This window comes from Botryllus schlosseri, chromosome 7 (genome assembly GCF_051294905.1).
Source record: "Botryllus schlosseri isolate E-star chromosome 7, Bs_hap1, whole genome shotgun sequence".
In the NCBI taxonomy this organism is placed as follows: Eukaryota; Metazoa; Chordata; class Ascidiacea; order Stolidobranchia; family Styelidae; genus Botryllus; species Botryllus schlosseri.
In genome coordinates this window covers 28,289,761-28,317,123 of record NC_137242.1, presented here as the reverse complement: position 1 = coordinate 28,317,123, position 27,363 = coordinate 28,289,761, and the positions used below count along the sequence as shown (strand labels likewise).

Here is a 27,363-nt window from a genome sequence, read left to right as displayed (position 1 = left end):
AGCTGGTCCCAACATAGAAGTGGCCAAAACATTCCCATTATCCGAAACAGTCCATTTGTTTAGTTCAGCAACAGATTCAAAATGACAGATGTAGGCATTCCAGCCCGAAGAGCTGTCTCCCCGAAAACTTTCAGGATGGTTAACCCACCTGGGCATACGGTTATTCACAGGCAGGTCCACTACCTACCGGAGCTACGGGGGATTGGAACTTGATTGCATGGGGATCTGGATCACAGTCACTACTCGACATCACACTAGCAAATTTGGGACGTTGAACCGACCTAGTCATTTTTTCCTCAGGCAAGCAGTAAGATGCTATACCACTCACCTCTTGTCCTATCTCTGGCTTGCGGTCTGTTTCCGGCATTTTGTGGGGAGTGGAAAGGTTTGTTCTGATGAATGTCACCGCTTCTACTAGTCCCTGAAATCTCTTGTCGCATACTTGCATGTATCATCCTTTGCCTCTAGTTTTAATTCCAGTTCATGCAAGCGTTGTATGAAATAATCCTTATCCACAGTCTCCTCCCTACTGCCTTTACTGTCGTCCAACTGTCTTTATCTTCTTCTTCTAGAACTTCGGGTTCGCATTTTGTTCGGTACGGTAATCACACTTATGAAAAAGGTCCTGGCGTGCTCGCCAAATTGTAGCGTCCCTGATCTAGCGTCAACTTAACAGAAACGTTCCCTAAGTGTTATATAATCGTTCGGAGTCTTCTTCGGTGTAATTACCACTCAGCAGAGTTACAAGCAACTGAATATATCAAAACGACAATAAGGAGCGTCCTGGACCAGACCAAAAAAACCAATCTCCCCCAAGGCGCGAAAATATTCCGACAACCACAGAAGCGAACAAATACTATTATCACGCAACAATGCGATTACCAGAGCGCTACAGTCGTATCGTTTGTTTCATCTTCAGAATCTGAGTTTGAGCGAGACCTGTATAAGTTCTCTGCCAGAAAGTCCTCAAATTAATTTTTTTCTTGCATCACTGGGATTCTGTCATCTTTCGCAATTTCATTAACCCCTGAGGAACATTCTTCATTGTTATTTACCACTTAGGTTTCATTTTTTACAGTTTCATCCACTGAGGATCAGAGTTGGATCAATTACATTATTTCAGTTGTTCCCATTTCCGGATCGCTTCGATAATGGCTAAAGCTTCTTTTTCGATTGCAGGGTAGTTCCGCTCGTGTTTGCTTAGTGTTCTCGACATGAATGCAACAGGGCGGCCACCCTGAGCCAAAACGCCGGCTATGCCCACATCTGATGCATCGGTTTCAACCTGAAACGGAAAATCATCGCGGATTGCACAAAGACTAGCTTTAGTGAGATCATCCTTCAATGTTATGAATGCCTTGACAGCCTCTGAATCCAGAGGCAGCTCACTCACGTTTAAGGTCCGGATACGAGTAGAGAAATCAGGTATCCAGCGAGCATAGTAAGCAAACAAACCATTGATTCTTGCCAACTCTTTTGGTGTTATCGGTTCTTTCATCTCGATCAAAGGTTTCATTCGCTCTCGATCAGGACTTACTTTTCCATGAGAGATCTCGTAACCAAGGATATTCAAACTAGTTTGAGCAAACTTACTTTTCTCTTCGTTGATTTGATGTGCAGTCCTACCTCGGCCGCTGCATCTAGCAATTTTCGTAAGTTCTCATCGTGTTCGTCTCTCGTCGCCCCAGTAACTGCGAAGTCATCCAGATATGCGTAGACTTTCTTCAAGTTATTATTCTCGATGAATTTATCCATCACCCGCTGAAACGCTGCCACGCCATTAGTTACTCCAAAAGGAACGCGCCGGAACTGATTGTTTCCCGTTGGCTTCAAATGCAGTGTAAATCTTTTCGTCATCACGAATTTTCAGCTGGTGGTATGCCTCTTTCAGATCGATTCTGCTATACCACTTGTCTAGGGCAACTTTGTTAACGAGATCTTGGATACGAGGTAACGGATACGTATCTGGACACGTGAAACGATTTACCGTTGTAGAGTAGTCCACAGCCAACCTCTTTTTACGGTTACTCTTTACTACAGCAAGTTGGGCTCTCCTAGGTGAACGGCTATGTTCAATTGTACCCGATTCGAGCATCCTCTTGATCTCCGCATCAATAAACGACTTGTCATCCTCGCTGTAGTTTCGCGAGCGCGAAGCAATAGGGTGACAATCCGGAGTCGCGAATTCAAATAATCTCGGTTCTACCAGACCGTTGGCAGCTGCAACAGACACAGTAGGGTCGGTGGTGGGAACAGATTTCGTCTGATTATCATCACCGAGACACTCCTCACCGGCGTCTGCCAACTCCTTTATATTCAGTGGTGGAAGATCCCATCCCATCGGAAATATTATGGAGCGATGTTTCTCCATGAATGTATGTCCGATGATAACATCAGCACAAAAGTCCTTCTTACGGGCGAACTTGATGCTTCGGTAGCGCCGGCCGCAACAAGTGAAATCTGTCCACACGAAACCCAAGATTTCTGCAGATGTGTTCTTTACCGCAAGATCACCCGACGATGATCCGCCTCTCCACTTCATCCTTAACTTCCGCGCTCGCCGCGCCTCTATGAAGTTAATAGCAGCCCCGGTGTCGAACAGGGATTTTAACTTTCTCCTCCTCAAATATATGGGTACGACAGCCTTACCTAGGCATGTCGGGGCGCCGGCCAGAACAGCGCTACGCTGCAAGTCGGCAGAGGCATGAACAACTGCCGACATAGGCGACTCCGTCTGCAGCTTTGACTCGCACACAATTTCTTTTACGCCCGCAGTTATGACAACGAGCCTTGTACGCAGAGGGCAGCCCTTACCGTCGTGCTTGCGTTCCCCGCAATACCGTCATTTCTTTTCCTTCCGCTTCTGATGTTTTCGTTTACGAACTGCATCGACTTTATCGCCATCAGAATCTCGACAAGAAGGGCTTCGTGAAGATTGCGACTCCGTGCTCGAGTAATCAGGATTTCTCGCCATCGCTAGATTGCTATCAGCAGACACATCAGCCAAATACTTTGCAGCTTGATCCAAGGTCTGTGCTAATTCTAGCGCCGAATCAATCTTCAGATCACTCTTCTCCAACAGGCGCTGCTGTATGAACGGTATATTCAGTCCATCCACGAATGCATCGAGCAGAGCTTCATTTCGGTGCTCTACCGCAGTGAACTCGCAGTTGCGAGCGAGTTCCACGAGAGTCTGATGAAACGCCGCGATCGATTCCCCACTTTTCCTATGCCGACTCTCCAACAGGTGTCTTGGATAGACAGTGTTGAACTGTTGATAGTCTTTTCGAACCTTTCCCCAATCGACTTCATGGCGGCGTCGAACGTTGTAGCGTCGGCAATGTAACCATAGACTTCGGAGCTCACGGCACGGATCAAAACTCTGAGCTTGTTCACATGAGGGTCATTCTCCTTCCGACGCTCCTCGAGCTCCGTGAAATGTTCCGTGAGCTGTCGCTTCCAGTGGCGAAACAACGTTGGTGCCCTGGAATCCTCTGCATCGATGCTCAATCGATCTGGCGATCTCAGTCTTTCGGCCATGCTTCAAGAAAATATTAAAGTAGACTGTGATGGGTCGCCAATTTTTTAGATTTTTCGAGTCTCCTTTTTTGTATAGCAGGGTTACAATTCCTCTATTCCAGCTTTCGCATACGTCTCCCATGTACAGTGCATTGTTATATAATTCTTCTAGGTGTCCCTTTATGCTCTCCCAATAGGTGATATAAAAGGTTTTTGTCAGCCCGTCGCTTCCGGGCGTCTTCTCACTGTTCAAATTTTTTTTTCTTGATCTCGTCTTGCGTTATGGGTCCTTCAAGTGACGGCATGTCCTCATGGGTCCTTCAAGTGACGGCATGTCCTCTTCTTTGACCCTAACGTCTTTACTTTGTTCTATGAAGAGCCTCTGCTCTTCCTCGTCTATATCAGGCTGGGCCTTCCATAGTTCTTCATAGAACTGTTCGACCCTCTACTTTATTTGCTCTGGGTCTTTTAGTTCCCTCTCGTTATTATCCATTACGCAGCTCATTCTTTGTAAGGATGTTTTCTTCTTTAGCATATCACAGAAACGTTTCGTTGGTTTTTCGCCAATTTCCCTATCCTTCATTTTCGTTTTTGCTATTGTAAATTCTAATTTCTTCCATTAAAATTTTTTCAGTTCACATTGCAGTTTTATTTGGGTCGTTTGGTCTTGATTGTTCTCCGCTAATGTTATTTTCTGACCTAAGTCCTTGATTTGTCTTTTTTCTATCTTCTTTGCTTTTACCTCATACGCTTGTAATTCTCCTTGTATTTTGCTTTTTACCGCATCCCACCATTTTGTATGTGTGTGTAGCTATGTTTGTTTCTAGATCAGTGGTTCCCAACCGTTTTCGATGACAGGGCCAAATTTAGAATTTCAGAGTACGGCCGGGGCCGCACGAATACCAGGGCAATGAAAGGAACCCAAAATAGTCACCAAAATATGAGGATTGGCATTATTCCGACCATTCGCTTGACGCCATTGGCCATTGTGTTGCCGCGCTCCTGTTGTTCAGAACAATCAACCTTTGCTGGCTATTTCGGAGTAGTTTTATTGGCCTGGCGAGATTTCAATTCGTATTTTTGGATTCTGTGCGACACTTGCTTTCGATAAACACCGACATATCAAATTATTCGGACGCTTGGGTCGCGACCTATAGGACTACCAATTATGCTGCTTTTTGCCGGCTAAGCAGTACGCATCTCGGCGTATTCAATCGTGATTCACTTGTTGCACATCTATGGCCACCCATAGGATGATTGACCGAACTTCGAAGCCCCCAGACCCCCTCAGGCTAGATGGCTGTTTACCGCTATTATCATCTAAATCGGATGTCCGTTTCAGGCAGCTTATGGCGACAAATCGCGCGAAGCGCGAAAAATTTTTGTAATTCATGGTTGAATCGATCAATATAATCGGGAATTGCATATATATTGCTATCAATTTTCATCCTCTCTCTGCTCACGTAATCAAATTGACCGGTTGAGCCGAGTGAGTTGTGTTTGAAAAGGTAGGACCACTCAATAATAACTAAACATATTCGGGCGTATACCCTGTGGCAGGAACAAAACAGCACTTCGTCAGGCAAGTCCATTCAGGCAAGATATGCAAGTCCATTCCATATCTCGTGGTCATTTGGTTGGTTTCGATTTATGACGTGCCCTAGTACCTCCATACTTTGCACCCATTTCAAATCATTTTTGGATCCCAGTGGTGTTTTTTGATGGTATGTTATACCCTTGCTTTTGTTTTTGTTGAGTTTTAGGGCACTGGGCGCTTCAAAGTCCTGTATGATTTTAAGAGTCTCGTTCACGTCCGCTTGATGTGCGAGGGTTATGTTAACGTCGTCGGCGTATGAAGGCGCCACGATGGGGTCCCTCATGTCTGGGATTTTGAAACCATCGAGATCATGGTTGAGTTTTTGAAGAAGAGGGTCGGTTGCCATGGTGAAGAGGAACATGAAGATGGGGTCCCCCAGTTTGATTCCTCTTCCTAGCCGTATGCCCGCTCCTAACTTCCCTCCGATCGAGATGTTGGCTTTTCCTTGCTCATAGATTTTTTCGAGGTAGCCCCGGAAGTTTTGACCGAAACCTGAGTTTTGGAGCACCAGTTGTAGGAAGTTGTGGTCGATGGAATCGTATGCTTTTTCAAAATCAATTGATATGATTGATCCCTTTCTGATATCTCTCATTTGGGCTGAACACTCTCTTAAAAGAAGGTTTATCTGTCCAATGTTGTTTGGCGGATTCACATGTTGATGTTTGTGCGTGATGTCCGGGAGAACTTTTTTGAGTCTATTCGTAAGGATGGTGGACAAGATCTTATAGTCGCAGTTGAGAAGGCTGATTGGTCTATGATTTCTAATATCCTCCCTGTCCCCTTTTTTGTATATGATCTTCAAGATACCCTTTGCGAGGTTCTCAGATATGTTGTTTGTGTTGTAGACCTCGATTAGGCTGTTTACCAAGGTTTCCATGTTAAGAAGGTAGAACTCTGAGCTCAGCCCGTCCTCCCGTGGGGTTCTGTTTTTCCTTTGTTGTAGGATGGCTCTTTTGGGTTCGTTCTTTTGTATTTTACCATCCATTGTTTTGCTTTGTTCTGTAGTTAGTGTTCTTTCCTGATAGCTCAGAAAATGTTCTGCCATGTTTTTGTTGGTTGGCCTTGTGGCGTATAGACCCTCATAGTAGCTCGCAGCTATTTGGCTAATCTCCTCCTCATTTGAGGTGGCTATGCCTGAAGGGACCTTTAGTTTGTGTATGGTGGCCATTTCTCTTCTTTTCTTAAGCTTCTTTTCTTAAGCTTCTTACAAAGCAAGTATGGGTTTTTGTCCAAGAGAGTTGTTTCCTCTCCTTATGCCTCTCTCCTTAGTTTTCTTAACTCCTCTGCTTTCAGCCTCCATATGTTTCTCTTTATCTGTTTGTATGTAGTGATGGGTATGTTGCACGACATCACATCCGTTCTTGCATTGTGTAGGATTAGTTCCTGTTTTTTTATTTCCCTCCTCTCTCTCTCGAGTAGGGCTGGGCAAAATCGAGTACCTGAGTGATTCGATTCTGAATCACGCATTATGCTTCGAGTCGAGTCGAGTATTCGAGTATCACTCATTATGACGTCACAGCAAAATGTAGTATGTCAAAGTTCAAATATGTACCTTTTATGCCACCGCAAAGAATATAGTGCCTGATATCCATCACATTGAAGATACTTCGGTATTTCTCCGACCCTACCGCTTTCATTGCACTTTGTGACAATGTCGTGGGAGGATCATGACTTCGGAAATGTTTTTTTTTACAGTAACCTTAGTAGCTTTGTACTATGTTTCGTATGCTGTGACACGGTAAATCAAGGTTTCAGGGCTTCCGCAGTGGAAAATATATCGAAACCATAATTCGCGTTGATAAAATAACTTTCAGTAGCGAGGAGCGTATAATTTCAGTACTCGAAAAAAATCGTCTTTTGCTAATCGACTCGAATCATGAAAATAATTACTCGATTCAGATTCGAGTACTCGAATCATTGTGCCCAGCCCTACTCTCGAGGCTTTATGTGTATTTTTTTGCAAGGTTTTTGATTCTTGTTTTGATTGATTCCCATCATTCTAACCTGTCTTGATGGATAAGTGGGTATAGTGTTTCCCAAATTCTACCTGGAAGTCCTCCCTATAGTAGGTCCAGACATTATTTTTCCATAGAGAGTCTGTTTTCTTCCTTTGTTGTTTTAGGCGCAACTTCGCTAAGACCGCGTCGTGATCTGAGATTGCACACGACACGTGCCTGCATTCTATCGTTTTCAGGCGGTCGGAAACGTATATTCTATCAAGTCTTGACTTGTCATGATTATAGAAGTGGGTAAAGTCTTTTTTGTTCCCGTTAGCCTCTCTATAAAGGTGTCCTTGACCCCTATTGTTTTGATCACTGCTTTAAGGTATAGCGAGAGATTTTTCTCTCCCGGATTTATTGGTTCCCTATCAATTTTGTGATTTTCGATTGCATAAAAGTCCCCCCCTATTATCTGGGGGGTTGCTCTCGAAGTTCGTGCTGCCAATTGCCGCATTTCTTTTTTCTTTTTGTTGTATCTGTTCGCGCAGTAGTAATCAGTAATTTCTAGGTAATGGTCACCGAAATGAAAACCAACCTTCAGGAATCTTCCTTCTGGGTCCTTTTCGTGTTTGGCAATTTTGCACGACGTCCTTTTGTGGATGATTAGTATCGCTGTTCCCGCATTTTTGTGGTTCCCTGAGTTCCAACAAGACTGTCCTTTCCATTCCTGACTCCAGGTTTGCTCGGTTTCTAGTGTAGAGTGAGTTTCCTGAATCAAGGCTACGTCCGGTCCGGTGTTTTTGATTAAACTGAATAATAGTTTTCTCTTGTTTTCTTTTTGCAAGTTATTTGCATTTACCGTAAGTACTTTTATTTCGCTGTCGCCCGCCATTGATTCTTTTGAGGTAAGCTTTCGAAATTTCTACATCTTTTCCGTGCATCTCCAGCACGGGGCTGGGAGCATACCGTTCTCTTCTTTTACTAATTTACAGCAGCATTCTGCAATGCCACATATTTTTCCACAGGAGGGGCAGACCATTCGGCCATTGTTTTTCTAAACTCGTCCATGATTGCGCATATGACGTCAGTGGTGGCCCTAAGCATGAGGGGCCCTAGGCAGAACTTCCAGGGGGACCCGCATCTTTATTATCGCAACCTCTGGGGGGGCTGCGCCCCCCAGACCCCCCGCTTCCAGTGTTTCTTTCCATAGCAAAGATTTCTGCATATCAGATTAGTATAATGCCATGCAAGAGTAAGCTACAGTGTGCGACTTGTCAAATAACTTTAGCGCATGTCGAGGACCTACTTGTTTTACAATTATGGGATTTGGTATAACATGACATAATAGCAAACCAATACAACTACAAAATAAATAGACCACATAACTCCGAAAGCTGTCGGCTGATATTAGTAATAAGCCAGCACACCACGTCAAGGTTTCAGCCAGGTGCTGGATAAGGATTATATTTTTTCTACTGACAAGATTTTGTTGCATGATTTGGCACGCCATAGAAGCAAATGTGCGACAATGTGGTGCAACACCAGTAATAGGCTACCACAGGAATAAATCAGTGCCGAGCTAGTTCGAAAATCTGTGAGAACTTGCCTAGTTGGAATAAACCTAAAAAGTCACAAATAGCATTAAAATCACATCTACGTATTTGACAGCACTGTTTCATAGGGTTACCATATTTTGGAATCGGGAAAGGACACTTTTCAAAGTTAGAATACCGGTGGAAATTACTGAAAAAATGGTCAATTTTTTGCACTTCGTCGGTTGACTTGCAAAAAAGGCTAACTTGTCACTCAGCTCACGAAATACACGCCAGCTTCACTTCGGTGCGAATTTACGGCATTACAGTCGAATTTGACTATAAATTTGACCAAAATTCAAAAAAGAGGACAAAAAGGAGGAGATTTAGGCGTCCTTGGAATACATTTTTAAAAACCCGAAAAAGGAGGACAAATCCTTCTGAAGGATGATCTATGGTAACCATATGTTACATCATTCAAGTCAACAAGCTAAAAAGAATAACAATGACGAAGCAGCTTGAGAAGAATAAATGCTACTTACTATACGTGAATGTCAAATTGGCATAGTTGGCCAAAATTATACTATAGGCCTACACCTTGCAAAAAGACTAAGGCATATCATACTAAAGTAATCAGACAAAATGCATGGTAGCAAGGTAAGCACACGTCCTTGGAAATCCAGGAATTCCCAACTGATTTGATTTACAAAATTATGAGAAGCTGCATTTTCTAGCTTTTTGGTTGGCAAACTCGTCAATAAGTAAGTTGTGATCAAGGCTCTCATTAATTTCACTTTCGATACACATTAGTGCCAAACCATTCAGACGCTCTTGGCTCATTCGAGATCTCAGATACGTCTTAATTAATTTCAATTTGGAGAATGAACGTTCACCACTAGCCACAGACACCGGCATTGTTAGAACTATACGCAGGGCCTCGAAGAGATAATGGTAATCAGTAGGTACCGCAAGGCATCCAGAGCCGTTACACCAGGACCTTTATTTGGAATACTAATTAAGGACGCAATTTCTCGCAGCAAGACAGCTGCATCAATGTCCTCTACAAGAAAATGCTCAATTTTATCACATGCCTCAGCTAAGAATTGATGGCAAATATCATTAGGCTCAATGGTCATGATATTTAACAATGCACTGAAGTTCGAATAAAATATGCCTAATTGACTAAATCGTTCTTCCATGGAATGAATAAAAGTGTCTACCATCACATTGAATACATCAACTTCATATTTCTTTTGAGCTGAGAGAATTTCCTCATTGACTGAAGTCTCAGCAAAAAATGGGATTCGGCTTCTCTGTCTTGGCTGCTGAAATGAAGTTTGTACCTCCACTCCATCAATCACCATGTCTCTGACCAACTGACCCGCCTCTTCCAGAGATTGCTGAAAGCCATCAACACGAAAACGTCTGATCCAATCAAGGAGACCGGAAATCTTACTCTGCATATTGTCTACCTGGATTGACTGCTTTTGCAAATGCTGAGATACAACATGGACTTGAAATAGGACCTTGGGATCACATGCACTATACGCCGTCATTTCCCGTACATAGGGAACACGAGTAAAACAATGAATCCCCATGTGCATTAATGATCCCCCATGTACAGCCTTTTCTTCAGATGCCTTTTTCTTTTTACACTCTCTCGAATGTCATTGAAAAAGTGCTGACTCAGCGTATTTCTAGTTACGAGGTTTGAGTTTTTCCCGTCTACGCCCATTGCGTAAAATACTTCACTAGATACCTATTACAAACAATGCTTCTTCGGGATTATTATAGTGCGCCTGATACATATCACAAAATCACTCAACGATTTACCAATATTACAGCATCACACTTAACTACTTCCCTATACAAAATAGGTATATCCTGTATTTACAACTAATTATTAAGAACCTAATCTCTAACCTTTAAACTCTGTCATTCACCGTTGTGTTTCGTATTACTCTTATCGCCATCCATTGCTCTGCTCCGTTTCGTCTCCTCGTGTTCCTCATGCGACTTAAGGTACTACGTCGACGACACTTTATATAACTTACCCATGTTACAATCAACGGAGCAATCAACCCTATTACCGCCACTACTTCAGTCACGTTTTCTAGGGTAGGTATCAATTTCGCACCTTCCATATTCATCCTATCGATCAAGGACAATCCTCTTACCTTATATTCACCTTCCATCATCACCAGTCGTGCAGCCGTTGAGTATAGTTGTAGTCAACGAATTCTGTGGCTATCTTCTCCACGGTGGTTCTTGATAGTCGGGGACATTCAGGTACGGATGTTCCCACCCCTGGGTTTTTCTGCCCAGACAGTGGCAATGCGTCAACCGTTGTTGACGTCATGGTAATGGTCATCAGCTCGACACTACTCGTGAATACGTCGTCCTTGTCGTCTCATGATGAATACAAAATGGACGTTTCGGTACCTACCTTATTGCCGTCATCCATAATTCGGTAGTACGTTCCGATGCCGCTCCCGCCGTCATCCGTGAAGTTCTGCAGAGCGTCCGTAGTGGTAACCGGATGCACTCACGTTTCTGTAGGCGTTTCCACCATGATTTTCGTCATTCCGTCGGTTTGGTTTCGCGCGCGACGAGTTTGCAACTGTTGCTTCCCATGAGTCGCATCAGTTGGTTTGACATTTTCATTTTATCCTCCCTTTTTAACCATCGATTTCAATCGTTTAAAGGTTTTCGTCAGTTTGAGTTTTACAAAGCATGTCCACAGGTTTAACAACAGTAACTGGAGTAGTCCCTTCCACTTGTTTTTCTTCAAATCTAAGAGGGAGAGTACTTCTCTTCCTTGGGCTTCTTTCAATGCCTTCGCCTGGCCCTCCCCCTTCAAATTACAAGGTCCAGATACAAATGGTTTGGTCGAAGGGTCCTTAAGTTCGATGCCGCATCTGTATGTCATGGCTTGTGGGGAGCCGAGGTGGCCCCGCAGGTCCTCGAGTTCGGACGCAAACGACGCGTAGACGGCTTTCCAGACTTCATCAGAAATAATGGCATTTTCTGGAGTCGTCAGGTCAGCAGGTTTGTACGGGAGTTTGGCCAGCGCTACATATTGTACACAAACATCTTCAAGTTCCGTCATGACGCTTGAGTTAGTGTCTTTATGCAAAACATACGCAGTACCTGGTCCAGCCATGGGCTGGTGTGAGCCTCGTGATGATCGGGGTTTTGGTGTTGGTGGAGAGAGGGCGAGGTCCTTCGATGTAGGCCTTTGATCTCGGCGCGTGCCCGCGCCTACCGTCACGCCGACGGACTTCTTTTCCGCCGGGGACCCTATTTCTGGGGAGACGTGCATCTTAAAATCCCCAGACTCCTTGTTGGACATGACTGGGCGTGTATCTGGTTGACAGGCAATAGCTGCTTTGTTTGAACCTTCTTGGAAAGTACTCATAACTGTGGCTGTCGTCATGCATCTATGGGCCGAGTTATTACAGTTATTCGGACAAGTGCATCCACGAGAGCATTTAGGACCAGTTTTCTCGTGCAGGTCCTTATTTACGCCAGCGGGCATTCCACGCTCGACGTCAGCTGTAGCTGTCGCCATGCATCTATGGGCCGAAGTTCTGCAGTTCTTCGGACAAGTGCATCCGCGAGAGCTTTTGGGACCAGTTTTCTCGTGCAGGTCTGTATTTACGCCAGCGGGCATTCCACGCTCGACGTCAGCTGTAGTGGTCGCCATGCATCTATGGGCCGGATTTTTACATTTATCCGGACAAGTGCATCCGCGAGAGTTTTTGGGACCAGTTTCCTCGTGCAGGTCCTTATCTACGCCAGCGGGCATTCCGCGCTCGACGTCTTCATTAACGGTGTCAGCAGGCATTCCTGCCTCGACACCAACAGTTTTCCATAGGTTCTGGGTGACGTTAGTTGTGATTTTCAACTCGTCGTTCGCACCAGTGGCGATTTCCATCTTGGTACTCGCGCCAGCGGTAATTTTCCGCTTCACGCTATCTTGGTTTGCAGCATCCATCAACCCATCGTCGGTTGCAGTGTAGCTAATACTGCTTCCGACTTCGGTTCCCTTCCATTGATCGCACGGGCTCTCCTCATGCAGTGTTACTAAAGACAACTCTCCATTTGCGTTAGACGGGGTTTTCAATTCCGTAGTTATGCTTGGTAATTGTTGGACTTGATCAATCCATTTTAAGCCAATTACATTGAGAGGGACTCCTTCCCCGGTCGCAAATGGAACCGGTAGTTCGTCAAAATCAATTACAACCAAAGAGTCAACGTGGGAGGAGCCCCCTATACCACGTAACTTCATATCCAAAGGTTGCCGTTCCTCCCAGCTCTTTGAATACATGGTTTTTACGATATTTTTCATAATTAGATTAGGTAGGCTTCCCGTGTCGGCCAAAAATGTCGTACCGGTTGTTGAATCAGTCAAGTACAAAAGCCGACCGCCGAATAACTCCGTGAAGTCTGGCTGTAGAGGGTTATCCGGTGTATTAAGGGGTAGAGAAGCATTATGAACAATCTTTGCGGGTTGGGGTAATAAATTTTCTGGGAGCTGATTTACCGGATCAATCAGCACCCCCAGTCGTTTTTTGAGATTAATAAACTTGGAATTCAAAAAAGAACAACATATGTAAATATTGGACAATTCTGAGAGTATGCATTACAAATCTCAAAAAATTTGCTAAATTATAATGGAATTAGCCTGCCGAGATTTTACATGGTCGACAGAGTTAAGTTTGTGCTCGGCCTTCGATAAATCGAAACCCGTTACGCCCAGAGTCTTTGACAACCAGTCACACATTTCGAGGTTGGTTCATTGGTTTATGCTGGCAGTTACCGAAGCGGACCAAAGTGGGTTGCTGGCGTGGTGACCGAAGTAGTGGGGCGTGTCTTGTGTACATTATAAAAACAGATCATGGGTATTGGAGGAGGCACATAAACCAACTCCAACCACGCTTGATTTCCACTAGTCATGATACAGCCACACAGGAAGTTGCTCAGCCGCAACAGTCACAAGCTGAGCAACCATTGGTTAGTAATAGGGCACAACGTCCTGCAGCAAGTCCTGCTCGTACGTCTGGTAGACGTCATCCGCTTTTCTAATCCTATCGGCCACCGTAGATCACCTTGTACTCTTAGTAACAGGGGAGGCCTGTTATGTCCGTTAGGGTTGTTCAGAATTGACCGACTTTCAAAAAGTCTAGGTTTGCAGTCCGTTTCCCATGCCTTATACCTTAAAAACAAATTCTGGCAACTTTTTTTGTAATTCATCCCCTGCATCCGTGTGCACATTGCCGTTTTCTCATGCACCTAAAAATTTCTTCGGAATTAGGGGATTCCCCGTCGTCAGTGACTCGACAGGAATGGCGTGTGTTCTCATTGACGTGACGCGTATGTTCTAGTGCTGATGAAGCGCTGAGCACGGCTGTGAAACGGGGATCATTGATTAGTCAGGTGCCTTGCTGCTTTGTTGTTGATGGACTGTGTTTACGATTGAGGTGCAGGACTTATCAGGCGGCGTTTTGACTCATGCTATTAGCGAGTTTAGCGCGTGATTAGTGAACATAGTATTATAGCAGTATACAACTATTTGATATAATAAATACTCTTTTCCTTTCTACTGGGATAGAAACAAAGCTTGCAAATGTCTATTCCAGTGACTGGGGAAAACCGCCAGTCGGTTGCTCTAACTTTTTGTTATATCCCAAGATATCAATATCCTGGTATGAGATTTTCCAATTTAGGAATAACAATCTTCGATAATCTATAACTGGATCTAATCTGGCTACTCCTGTGCAAGTTATGCAGTATGTGTTCGACCTAAAACTCTAAAAGAACTGAAATGTTCTCCACTATTCTTTGCTGCTTGACTGAGTTTATGTACACCTGTTTTTCTAGGATTAGCTGTACAGCTAGTGCGTACTACTGTACTACATAGTGCGAAATGTCTGAAAAAAAAAGAAAATCGTCATCTAGTGCAGCAGTACCGAAGAAAACTAGAAGAACACGATCGGAGACACGGCATTTCTTAGTTGGGCCATCTGAGGAAGCCATTACAGGATCGAAGTTGCCCACTCTGAGGCAAGTTATGCAATATGTGCTACACCTGAGAGAGCATTCATTTTTAAAAAATGAACCAGTCAAGTCACACATCCAGATCGCAGTAGATGAAGTGATCGGTTTTTGGTTACTTGCTGGCATAAAGACTATCACAAAAGTCAATGCCACTAAAAGATTGGAAACAGTATGGAAACAATGGCTGTCACTAAAGAAAACTGCAGGCCGGCAATATGTATCAAAAAAACAAAGCGACTTTGAAGCCAAACTGACTAAGCTATGGGATATAGGAGCCCCTGACGCGATAGCGACAATTGAAGCAAGTAGACTTCTTTCTGACGATAAAAAAACGTGAAGACATAGCATTTTATCAGGATCAAAGGGGTCCGAGATTAGCAACGATCGGTGGCAAAGATAAAGTGTTGAAAGCGAAAATCATGCAACAAAAGAGACGGACCATGAGTGCAAGAGAGTCTGCACCAGCATCAAGTAGCGAAGGTGAATTAACAGAGAGCTCATCTATATCTTCACAGGTAGCTGAAACTTCTCACAGCACTGATTTTGAACTTGCACAGTCGACATCTGGTCATTCCGCTAAATTTGTGACTCTAAAAGCTCCTGTAAACCTATTCGGCGACGAAGACCTATGCCAGGTTTTTGATCGCTTGAAAGTCAGTGATAATGCCGCTACCATGATAACTGCAGCACTGATTAAAGCTTGCGATGGCAACCCTAATGACTTCCATCTTTCAAGATCTGGGACCTATTGACGACGCATTGCAAATCGTTTGAAAATTTCCGAATCTATCTTTGAAAAAATATCCACCAATCCACCAGAGCACATTGCATTGCACTGGGATGGAAAGCTCACTAACAGTCGTCTAGGATATCAATTTGAGGCCTTGGCAGTGCTCGCATCGTCTGCGTATTCCGGCGCATTTAAGAAAGGGAAACTTCTTGGCATTCAAACTCTGGAAAGTGCTACAGGAAAAGCACAGGCTGATGCATCATTTGAACTGCTGGAACTTTGGAATTTAACAAAATCTGTTAGAGCTCTTGTGTTTGACACAACATCCTCAAACACTGGTAAAAACAAAGGTGCGGTTCCGTTACTTGAAGAATTGATTAACTGGAAAGTTTTCTACAATGCCTGTCGCCATCATATTTATGAACTGGTCATTCGAGAGGTTTGGAAGTGTTTGTTTGGATCTACAACCACAGGCCCTGAAAACACGGATTTTAATACCTTCAAGAAGAAGTGGAAACATATTGATAAATCAAGAAGCTATAAAACGCTGAAGTTTATTGAAGGCAGCTGGTTGGCGATGAAAGCTGATGAAGCAAAGCAAGAAATAATTCCACTGATGAAACCCAATGATGGAAAGCAAAAAGAAGTCTTGATAAGAGATGACTACAGAGAATGTGCAACAGGCACCTTGGCGATTGTGGATGACAAATATGTTGATCATCGTTTTCGCAAGCCTGGTGCTACTCATAGCGCTAGGTGGATGAGTCAAGTCCTGTACTGTCAAAAAATGTTCATGTGGAGTGAGCAAATGGACTATTCTGAAGAGTTCATTGAAAAGTTGGAACGAATCAATACATTCATTGCTTTGTTTTATGTTCCAGCTTGGTTGAAAACTGGTATTGCATGTGACGCACCTTGGAATGATCTCAAATTCCTTCATGACATGAAAAACTTTTCATTATGCGATCTCACTGTTGCTGATGTGGCATACAAGAAATTGCGAAAACATCATTGGTATCTAACTGAGGCAATGGTGGTATTTACCATGTTCTCGGCTAATCCAAGGATTCCTGACAAACTGAAGGAAGCGATGGCTGCTAAATTGCTGAAAATGCCAATCCCTGAAAAATTTCGCAGAGGTATGCCTCTCAGTTTGATCTCTGACTCTGTCTCTGAGTCAATGAGTATGGTCGATTTGATTGGGCCAGAATCGTGGTTTCTATTTGATGCTATACATGTGGAACATGATTGGTTGAGTCTTCCAGTTTCGGAATGGCATACTGATCCGGATTTGGTGACTGCTCAAGAATTTGTGAATACTGTTGAAGTAGTTAATGATGCAGCAGAGCGTATGGTAAAATTGAATACCGACTATGCTGCGTTCATAACGGATGACGAAAAACAGCGAGCGAGCCTCCTACAAGCTGTGGAAGATCACCGAAACAGATATGCAGATTTCTCGAAAGCAACCATTTCATCCACCTGATTTATGTAATATTTTGCCAAGTTGAAATCTTTCTTTGCCTTATTTTTTCGTTTCCTGTGATGTTTATTATGTGGCTGTGAGTGGATGTTACATTTACAGTTGTATTCTTGCACATGGGGATCCAGGAAATTGATGAACAGTGCCGGGTAGGTTTGAGGGGTGTAGGATATGTGATCCAACAAAATGACTATCAGTTTTAGGTAGTTTTGAGCAGTTCTAATGCAGTGTGGGACATGGAAATGATATCCTGAACTAGGAATGCCTTATATAGTGGGGTTTTGTAGCACTCCAAACCGCAATAGCTTCATAAATCCATGTTATATGTCACTTTAACTAGGCTAGGTAAATTCGTGACACTCAGATTTTAGGGGAATCCCCTATTTTCAGCTGCTATTCTTCCAGCTCCAAGTGCACACGGATGCAGGGGACGAGTTACAAAAAAAAGTAGCCAGAATATGTTTTTAAGGTATAAGGCATGGGAATCGGACTGAAAACCTGGACTTTTTGAAAGTCAGTCAATTCTGAACAACCCTAATGTCCGTGTATTTTACGTTGGTATCGTTTGTTTCTTATTTATCTAGGATTAGTAATTACCGACAATCATCATTTCCTCGTGTGTCGTGCTTCGTATTTATACCCTGTCTTCTGTTGTCTACGGGTCTTCCGTTTAACTGTACTCTGGATCGTGTCGCTGCCCTAAGGTTATTCTGCTGATAATATACTGATTTCATATTGCAACCTTATCGTATCGAGTTATTGTTCCAACAAGATCAAGAACAGAGGTCTGAAACTCAAATGTGCTTGCGGGCCAGTTTTCCAGTTTTGACGATGCCGCGGGCCGCAGCATTTATAGGGGCAATCTATATCTTTCTGAAGTAGGCCTTATTTGGCGGGAATGAATTGTCCTATTGAAAGTGAGCCGATCCAGCAGACTGACAGTAAACACACATCGTCAAAATGTGATTTACTCTTGTGTCCACTTCGGCCTGGCACGAAAAGAATCAACACATTTATAACTATAAGATATCAACACCATGGGCAGACAAATGTGTGATGCCATCATCAAAGTTATCTGGTTATAATTTTAAGCTACTGTGAATATTTTGAATCTAACAGATTGATAATAGAGATACGTCTGATATCAAAACATTGGAACTAGTGAACTATACACCAACAATACCCGGTTATGGTGATCACTTTATTGACTAAGTACTTTTACACGTCAACCTTTCTCTTTTATAATTCTCTCGAATTGATATTTCATGACTCAGCAGATTTCTAGTTACGAGGTTTCAGTTTTTTCCGTTTACGCCCATTACGTAAAATAATTCACTTGATACCTATTATAAACGATGCACTGCCATTGATTTATGCTTCGTTACATAGCCATCTTACCATGACTCACAGTTTTTTTTTTTTGCTCACGCCCATTACGTGAAATACGGAGTGCTTGGGACTCATCATAAACGATGCGCCAAAGGATTTGTTTTGTACGCACGATACCTATCACCATTTTTCTTAACGATTTACCAAAATTATAACGTTACACTTCAGTACTTCCCTATAACAATCTATGAAGATCCCGTATTTACATCTAAATCTTAAACACCAATTCTTACCTTCGGATTTATTCATTCTCCGTTGTGTTCCGTATTACTCTTATCGCCATCCATTGACTTGTTCCGTTACGTCTCCTCGTGTTCCTCAGAAGATTCAAGGTTCTACGTCGACGACACCTTATACAACCTACCCATAACACTATCGACAGAGCAACCAACCCTGTTACCACCATTATTACAACCACTGGTTCCACGATAGGTATCAGTTTCGCACCTTCCATAATAATCCTATCGATCAAGGATAATTCTCTTACCTTATATCCACCTTCCATCATCACCAGTTCGTGCAGCCATCGAGTATAGTTGTAGTCAACGAAATCTGTGGTTGTCTCCCCCACGGTGGTTCTTGATAATCGGGAATATTCAGGCGCGGGTGTTCCCAACCTTGGGTTTTTCTGCCCAGGCAGCGGTGATGCGTCAGCCATCGTTGACTCCAAGGTAGTATTCCTTAGTTCGACCCTCCTCGGGGACAAGTCATCTTTGTCGTCTCTTGCTAAATACAAAACAGTTGTTTCGGTACTTACCTTTCGGTTGTGGTCTGAGTTTTGGTAGTCCGTTCTGATGTCGGTCCCGTCATCACCTCTGGAGTCCTGCAGAACGTCTGTAGGGGTAACCGGGTTCACACGCGTTGTTGTGGACACCCCACCACTGATTTTCGTCGTTTCTTCGGGTAGGTTTCGCGCGCTAGTTGGCAGCTGTTTCTTCCCATGAGGCACATCAGTTAGTTTAACACTTTTATACTCCCCCTCTTTTTCAACCACCGATTGCGATCGTCCGACTTGCACCAGCGTCGTTTGCATCCGCCATCCTAGAGTTTGGGATGGTAGGTGTCTCAGTGCTGTATTCTTTGGTACTTTTGTTGTCAGTCGTTCCACGTTCACCAAAGGGACGACGGCGTCCTCCTGATTCCTTGGAGTCTCGCTCGTTTCGGTAGTGTTGGGGAGGGGGCTAGTCGTTACATAGGCAGTTCTACTCGCCTCGGGTGTTGTATTACCGTATACATGTCGACCGGAGGAACTCTGGTAGGAAACCGTAGTTCCTGCAAAACCGGACCAATTAGTCTCTACTAACCTTTGGTCGGTTATTTTCGTTTGCGTGGTGGTCTTGCGAGTCATTTTTCTGGTACTTATCGCCTCCGCCGATTTGTTTTGGCTCGCCAATTCCTTCCCCCGTCTCATGACTTCCTGGTGCGCGGACGGGAACCTTGGTAACGACATTGCTTCAGTGGCAGTCGTTAGCATTTCCCAAGCCGGAGACGGTGTCGAGCGGTTGTTTGCTGGTTTCCTTTTTTCACTTGGTGTTACGCCACGCCCATTTCCCAAAGCTTCTGTGTTCGTACTGCCCACCATCATTGAAGTAGTTTGCGGAACTTCGGTGGTCCATGTGGTTCTAGCGCGATGGTTTTCACGGTCATCAGTTGCGGTTAACGTCACGGTTTGAGCGGTAAATTTCTCCCCCGCATTATTCCTATAGGCATATGGCGTATAGACCAGGGCACCATCACAAAACGTCCCCCGATAGATCCATTCAGACTGGAATAACTTTTCGTCCCCCACTTCTGCCTGAATCAGCTTTGTGAGGCCATATAATTTAGAAGTATCGTATTCAGTAATTTTGCTTGTTCTACTAATGTCGGTCGTAGGGTAAGGTTATACCTCGTGGATAACTCCTCAAGTTGTCCCCGCGAGACGGGTCTTTCTCGCCGCGTTTCTATGCCTCCCCTTATTCGAACCTTCAGTTGTGACAAGTGTTTCTTTATCTCTTCTACGTATTGTACCCCAAGACTGGATAGCCAGTTTTTGATACCCCCCCCGTCCATTTCCATCGGGTGTCTCTCGAAACGGGGATAGTATAAACGTTTCCCACCCTTTTGAAATCAAGCAGGAAGTTTGGTTACCCAGTATTGGTAAATGTATTTCCGTCCGCGTTCGGTTTTCAGGGGCAGCAATTTGCATTGTACCTTGCCGGGGGTCCGCAAACACGGCCCGCCCCTCGAAAGGGTCGTATAATACTCTATTGAATATTAGGGCTGTTTTGAGATCTCCAACAGCCGTCGAACAAACTTGCCTATCTCCCTTTAGCTCGCACCGCGAACTATTATGCAAAAGAACTGGGTAAGGGTCATACATTGTCATGCCTGAAGGTTGGGGTTTTGCCATCGTGCGGAGGAATATCGTATCGGTTTTTCGTCCGTCGAACATCACATACCAATGTTCCGTATATGTATCGTTCCTTGCTTGTAGCCATACCAGATTCTCGCTTATCTTTGGCAGAGGAGCTCTATCGGGCCATTGATTGCTAGAAAAGGTTCTCCGCTTATCCGGCGGGTTCCCAATAATACCGGGATCGACTTCCTGTATTACAAAATCTAGGGGCAAGAAATTCTCAACCGGTTGCTCCCCCACGAAGTAGCACTCTATGCACATCACCCTACTTCGACGTTTTTTGTGAGCAACACAATGGCTGAATCTATTCTGCCCAATATCCCATCCTCTACGACGCCCGAACTGATAGCGACAATTTGCTTCCACCGTTTCATATTGTTCCAACAAGTTTATGATCATTGTCTTATATACGGTTATTCGTTGTAATGTCTCGAGGGGTGGAGAATGCGAGATTCGAGTTTCTACGTACCTCCAAAGATGTATCACTCCCAGTCTGCCGTTGCGTCGGTACTTTATTTTCTGGGAATAGTAGTCAGTAGGGTCCAGATCCGGCAATATCCACGACTCAGTCCGTCTACACACACACTCCCGTTCATACGCCCAGGTTTCATTCCAATACCTGGCGTTTTGGGATCCTATGGATGGTATGGGTGCCAGTAATTCGTATAAACTTTGCGGTGCAGCTTTCAACGGACCAAACGCCGAGTCGTCAACCTGTATCTGATAGTGACGTCGAATGTCCCTTCGAGGCCAGTCTTCCCCTAACATAAAAAGCCGGGACAAGGGGACCCTTTGCGGCTTTGGTGGGGCGCCGAAAGGTATCCATCCCGTAATATCAAAGTCGTCCTTGGACTCCACGATCATAGCAGATAAGGGAAGTAGGCTTTCGCCAGTTTGGGCTTTCATAAAATAAACCCACAGGGTCGACAACAGTAGTCTTTGTAGTCCTTTCCATTTGTACAGGTAGTTAATTATTGGCATATTAATTTAGCGTGAAAATCTGTAATTCATATAGTTGTGTTTAGTTAATCATGATGGTTAAGAGAGTTTCGGCGGAGATTGGTTACTGTCGCACTATGGGCCTGCGTTTTTTGGAGTCTGATGGTGTCGACGTTATGTACATTGTAAGTTGAGCGTTAGTGTTCCGCCTCTGTACGCTAGATTTTAACTTGGGACAGCATAGGCTGTGATACCTGACACAACAGAATAAGATAATCACCGCACCCAGCACAAGTCCCAAGGGGAGGAGGATGGATCCGAGGCCCGAGAAAATGCCACTCAGTCCACTTCCAAACAGACCTCCGATTGCTCCAAGTCCCTTTTGTAGGAGGTTACCGGCACCGTTTCCGACCGATTCTATCAGACTTCCGGCACCGTTCGCCAACTCTTCTATCGTTTTGCCAAAGTTCTTCATAAATTCTTCCCCCCCAGCAAACTCGAAGGGGGCTACTGACACATTCTCGTAACGCCAGTCGGAGATATTTACGAACACACTCCGGTTCAGGTCTTCCTTCCATACCTGTATACTGAGATCCACTTCTTCTTGAGCCTGGTTCAGTCGAAGCCTGTTGGCTCGAAGTTTACCACTGATGTCGTTTGTCTCATTTACATACGTATCTTTATAGGCGGCTAACTGCTGAGCATGCTCCCGCACCCGCAACGTCCCTTTCCGAATCTTTGTAAGGTAGACCTTACTCGAATCGAATATTGGCTTACCGGTCAGATTAGCCAATTCTTTCATGACCAAGCGGTCGACAGCAAGCTCGGCATCACTCACCTCTGTGAAACTTTGAAACTGAGCTAGGGTGATGGTAGCCTGTCGTAGTATCATTTGTCTGTTCTTCTCCATCATCTTTTGCATCCACACCAGTCGTCTGTCCGTCAGTGATGCCCTCACCTCCATGTCTTCAACCAATCGGTCCAGCTTTTGTTGCTGCGCCGTTTGGATTCGAGAGAGTTCGTTTATCTTTCTTCCCAGCTCGACTGATCTTTCCGTAGCCTGGATCATTCTATCGTTGATTTGATTACTCAGGTTCTCTGTTTCTTTATGCAGTTGGGAGGATACAGTTGCGACAACAGCGACGACTGACACAACGGCAAAGATTAGTGCCAGCAGGCCGAAAAGGAATCGTTTACGTCTACGTTTCCTCCCGATCCTCCTATTATTGCGCGCGATATCTCCTTTTATTTCTATAGGACCTCCCGGAAAGCGGGGTCGGTTATGTTCAGGGTCGAAGTGTACCTGATCCCAAAAGGCCGCCTTCAACTGAGGCCCCCCGACCGGATCCTGACAGTCGCTACCGCTTATCCGTTTCTGACACCTAGGATCATCCGCAACCAAAGAGGGGTGCTTTCGCCAAACAGGCAGTATGTCGTAGGGTGCGGCTGGTCTTTCGGCAGGCCCGTCGAACAAATTATCCCAACCAAGCCCTTGGTCATCTTGACCCTTCCAGTTCGGTAAGGACGCCTGTATCCATCTAATCCTTCGAGGAAAATTCGTGGTGGGCAAGTCCCCCCACTTACTCTTGTTCTGGGTCGGCCAAAGATTACACGATGGAGGATGCGCGATGTTGCGTAGGCCCTTACCGGATAAGGTTGGTGAGTGATGGACGACCCGCCAAAGGTGTTCATAGTTTTCCTGGGTGATCAGTCCTGACGTAGCTCGCCAGTTCTGCATAGGATGCCACTTACGTTCCCATGCGGATTCCGCACGAATGGTATCTATTTCTTGTATTATTATGTCTGCTTGGCTCGGTTCTAAAGCAGAAATTATCCCTGTGATATCACAAAAAACACAGGTGCCGCGTGAACCTGGCCTTGACGACACCAGGCGTTTGTCTGACGTGCGAGTCTTCCAGTCGTAGGTTATTGAATATGTTCCGGCCCAAAGCACGTTACTCGGCCAACAATGCGCAATGCTCGAGCTACTGGCGTTATACTTATTCCATCTATCAACCCGAGTCCAGTTCCAGGTATCTTTTGTCATGCGCTCTGTCCTGCAAGTCGATCTCACCGCTGAAAACCCCGCGAAGGCTCGTAACATGATCAGCTTGAATTTGGTCATTGCCATTAAGGTATCGTTCACATGAGACCACTCGTCCACTTCAGCCCCAGCCTTCCATTTCTGCCTAGACGTTTCCCAGGTCTCGTCCCAAAACCACCGTATCCTGACCCCATGCCCTATTGGGCGTACGAACACAGTTTCTTGGTCAAGAACGGAAAAGGTTAGGTTCGGCGAAATTTGGCTAAGTTTTCGTTGGCATAGGCAGGTTCGTTCAAAATCCCGTACATTCGACCAATATCGCCCTCGCGGGAACGCCATTTGCTGCAATGACGCCTGTTCGGCCACCACGTAACCGAAAGATTCACTATGAAATAGTGTTGGTCGCCTGTACACGTGACGATTCCCTGTCTTATTGAAAGCGCTCATTAGGTCGTAGGTTTCCCATTGCGTATCATTCAGCCGGACCCAGTCGTCAGGTAGTGAGCCGTTGAATTCAGCCAGTGTACCCTGAGTAAAGCTTCGGGCCCTGTTTGCTACAGTATCTCCGGATCTTGGCACGAAGTCCGCCGCCTCAGACAACAAGCAATCAGATGTGCAACTGAAACCAATTACGACAGGCAGAATATAAATAGCGTAGTCCATTGAGGTGGTACAGGCGTCGGTCCCCAATGCATAAGCTTACTATTTTATATTGAATATGACTTAATTATTGTCTGCAAAAAATAGAAACATACATTGTCCGGTTTGTTGTTAACTTCATTTCTTTATCGCAAAAGGCTTCTCTGGGCTTTACTGAGGATTACCTTGTGTGTCAGGAATCTGATCGCTAGGGTCGTCATTATTATACCGCGGGTCAAGAGATATCGTTTTCAACAGAGCCCCAAACCTTTTTTTACGGGGGTACCTTCTCTTCCAAAGCCACTCCCCCACATAATCGGCAAGTAAATGACGTGCTAGACCCCTCGATCTGTGTAAATGATATTTCAGCGAGCTCCAGCAAGCCTCTAAATCAGGGGTGGGCAACCTGCGGCCGTACGGCCGCATGCGGCCGTGGAGGCATAATTGTGCGGCCGTGAGCGCGTGATGTGAAATGCATGTGCTGGCGGCCGTGTGTTGATGGATCATATGTTACATGTATGATAAAACTTATTACGACGATGGAGGGTATTGTTAAATCACTGTGGTAAACTCTTTTACTGCATACTCTGTGACTGCGTTTCCAGCTGCTTCAATCGACATAATATAATACTGCAATCTACCCACTAAAAGACGGACCTGCGGGGCTCGTTCACTTTCGGACCAAACTCACTACATCCTTACGGGAAAAATGTGTTTTTGGTCCGAATGTGAACGAGCCCCGTCCTCGTCCGGGTTCTTCAATTTCAGATTTGCTTATTAGGCTTCCTGCGATACGAATATGCGACTATCGTGCACTTTATCGAGAGTTGAGGGCACAATAATGATTGCTAAATATAGATCTGCTTCTTATCTGTATGTATTGGAGTCAACCATTATGAAATTGACCAATCCTCATGTATGTGGACAGAAGGAGTTTCTATACAATCTTGAAAGTTTCCATTAACATGAACCCGTAATTGTCTGTGTAACGCCTTCAGTGAATTGGATAATTTTATTTCCAGTCGTCACTTGTCATGACTACCGGTTGCCGGTAAAGCTGACTTCGCCTAGCGTTTTCTTATTGCATTGTTACGTCACACTTCGCCAATGTCGGTCAAGTATGAGGACCAAGGACTAAGCTTAGTCAGTCTTGTCGCGAAGTCCAAATGTGAGGGGCCTATTGGCGATACTGCGATAGGTTGAACCGTAGTTATAAAAGCCTTGGTAAGCGGATAACATTGGGTGGGTGTGGGTGTATTGAGCAAACGGAAAGAGAATAATACATTGAGACAAAACTTTTTCCTTATAGCCCAATTACATTATAAAGTTGGTCTACATCGCAATATGTCAGTAAAACGAAAAAGAACAGTAACAGAGGAGAAGAGGGCATTTAATATCAAATGGGAGTTGGATTATTTTATGGTAGAAACGGCAGCCCATACTATGATGTGTCTGATATGCAATCAAGTGGTCAAAACTGGTAAAGGAGATAATGCAAGGCAGCATTTTCGTCGTCATGCGTCACACAAGTACGCAAAAATGGTGGGTGAGTCGAGGAAAAGTCGTCTCGAAAGTTTGAAAAAAAGTGTGCAAATGCAGACATCTTGCATATCAGCTTTCAGTCAGTCGAAAAATAAGTTGTGCGAAGCGTCTTATATAGTCGCATATCATCTTGGTGCAGCGGGAAAGCCTTATTCAGATGGCGAACTACATAAGCGATGTCTCGTGGACGTTGTTAGGTACATTCATCCTTGTAAGGAAACTGATTATTCTCCAATTCCTCTCTCGCGTCGTACAATTCAGCGTCGGCAAGATGATATCGCCAAACAGTTGACGATCTCCATACAGACAAAGGTTAATGAGGAAGCAACTTTATTTTCACTGGCTATCGACGAATCGACTGACATTAAGGACTCTGCACAACTATTGATCTTCATTCGCTCTCTGTCTCCAAATTTTGAGTTCTGCGAAGATCTGCTCTCAATGGAAACACTCTCCACCCACACTCGTGGTGAAGACATATTTGGGGCTGTTAAGAATGCTTGCATTCGCAATGGATTAGACTTGAAAAATCTTCGCGGTATTTGTACAGATGGAGCACCTGCAATGACAGGTAACACAAATGGCTTTGTGACAAGATTTTCAGAATTCGTGTCGAAAGAGTACGATAATAACCAGCTCACAAACCTTCATTGTATTATCCACCAAGAAGCCCTGAGTGTCAAATCTGTTGCCTTAAATGACACTCTGAAAGACGTCAATCGCATCATCTTGTACATTCGTGCAAATGGTCTTCATCATAGGCAATTTCAAGAACTTCTGCAAGAGTGCGAAACGTCGGCAGAAGACATTCTCTACCACGCCGCAGTACGTTGGTTGTCCCAAGGAGACACATCTCGCCGTGTTCTACAGTTGCGAGAAGAAATACTGGAATATTATTCCACAAAAAATAAAGACTGCCCCTTACAAAATGAGAGCTTTGTCATATATTTGGCGTTTCTTGTGGATTTTCTGTCCCATGTTAACATTTTAAACCGAAGCCTACAAGGAAAAGAAGCAACGATATGCACCATGTACAAAAAAGTATCGGATTTTCGTGACAAATGTCGTCTCCTTAAACTTCATATTCAGCAGCGTGATTTTTTCCATTTTACACAACTTAAGTCTCTCATCGACAGCTGCGAAATAAAGGTAGAAAAGATTCCGATCACTTTATTTTCGGGGATTTTTGATACTGTGTTGCAGGATTTCGCAGATCGTTTCAAAGATTTCCAAAAAATATCACATACATTACGACTTGTTGCCTTTCCACACCTGGTGGAAACGGAAAGTGCACCGCCACACCTTCAGATGGAGCTGTTGGAATTGAAGAATGATGAGCAGCTTGTGACAAAGTTCAAGTGCGAGGAGAATTTGATTGACACGTGGAAAATGGCCCATGAATATCCACTTTTGCGAGAATTGGCTAGAGAAACTCTTGTTATTTTCGGAAGCACTTACGTGTGCGAGTCTTCCTTTTCGCAAATGAAATACCTGAAAAACGAGTACCGAACTCGCTTACTGAACGGAAACCTAGAGTCGCAACTAAGACTT

The 27,363-nt window shown here is 44.4% G+C and overlaps 1 protein-coding gene across 1 annotated transcript in view; it reads left to right on the top strand.

Moving 5' to 3' along the window:
- Nucleotides 1-16,993, top strand: part of LOC145443197 (uncharacterized) — a 550,061-nt gene extending 533,068 nt beyond the window's left edge. The window contains exon 2 of the mRNA XM_080321189.1: nt 14,472-16,993. Within this exon, the coding sequence (XP_080177315.1) occupies nt 15,956-16,864 (909 nt within the window). The 5' untranslated portion in view covers nt 14,472-15,955 and the 3' untranslated portion in view covers nt 16,865-16,993. The remainder of the gene's footprint in view (nt 1-14,471) is intronic.
- Nucleotides 16,994-27,363: the final 10,370 nt, after the last annotated feature.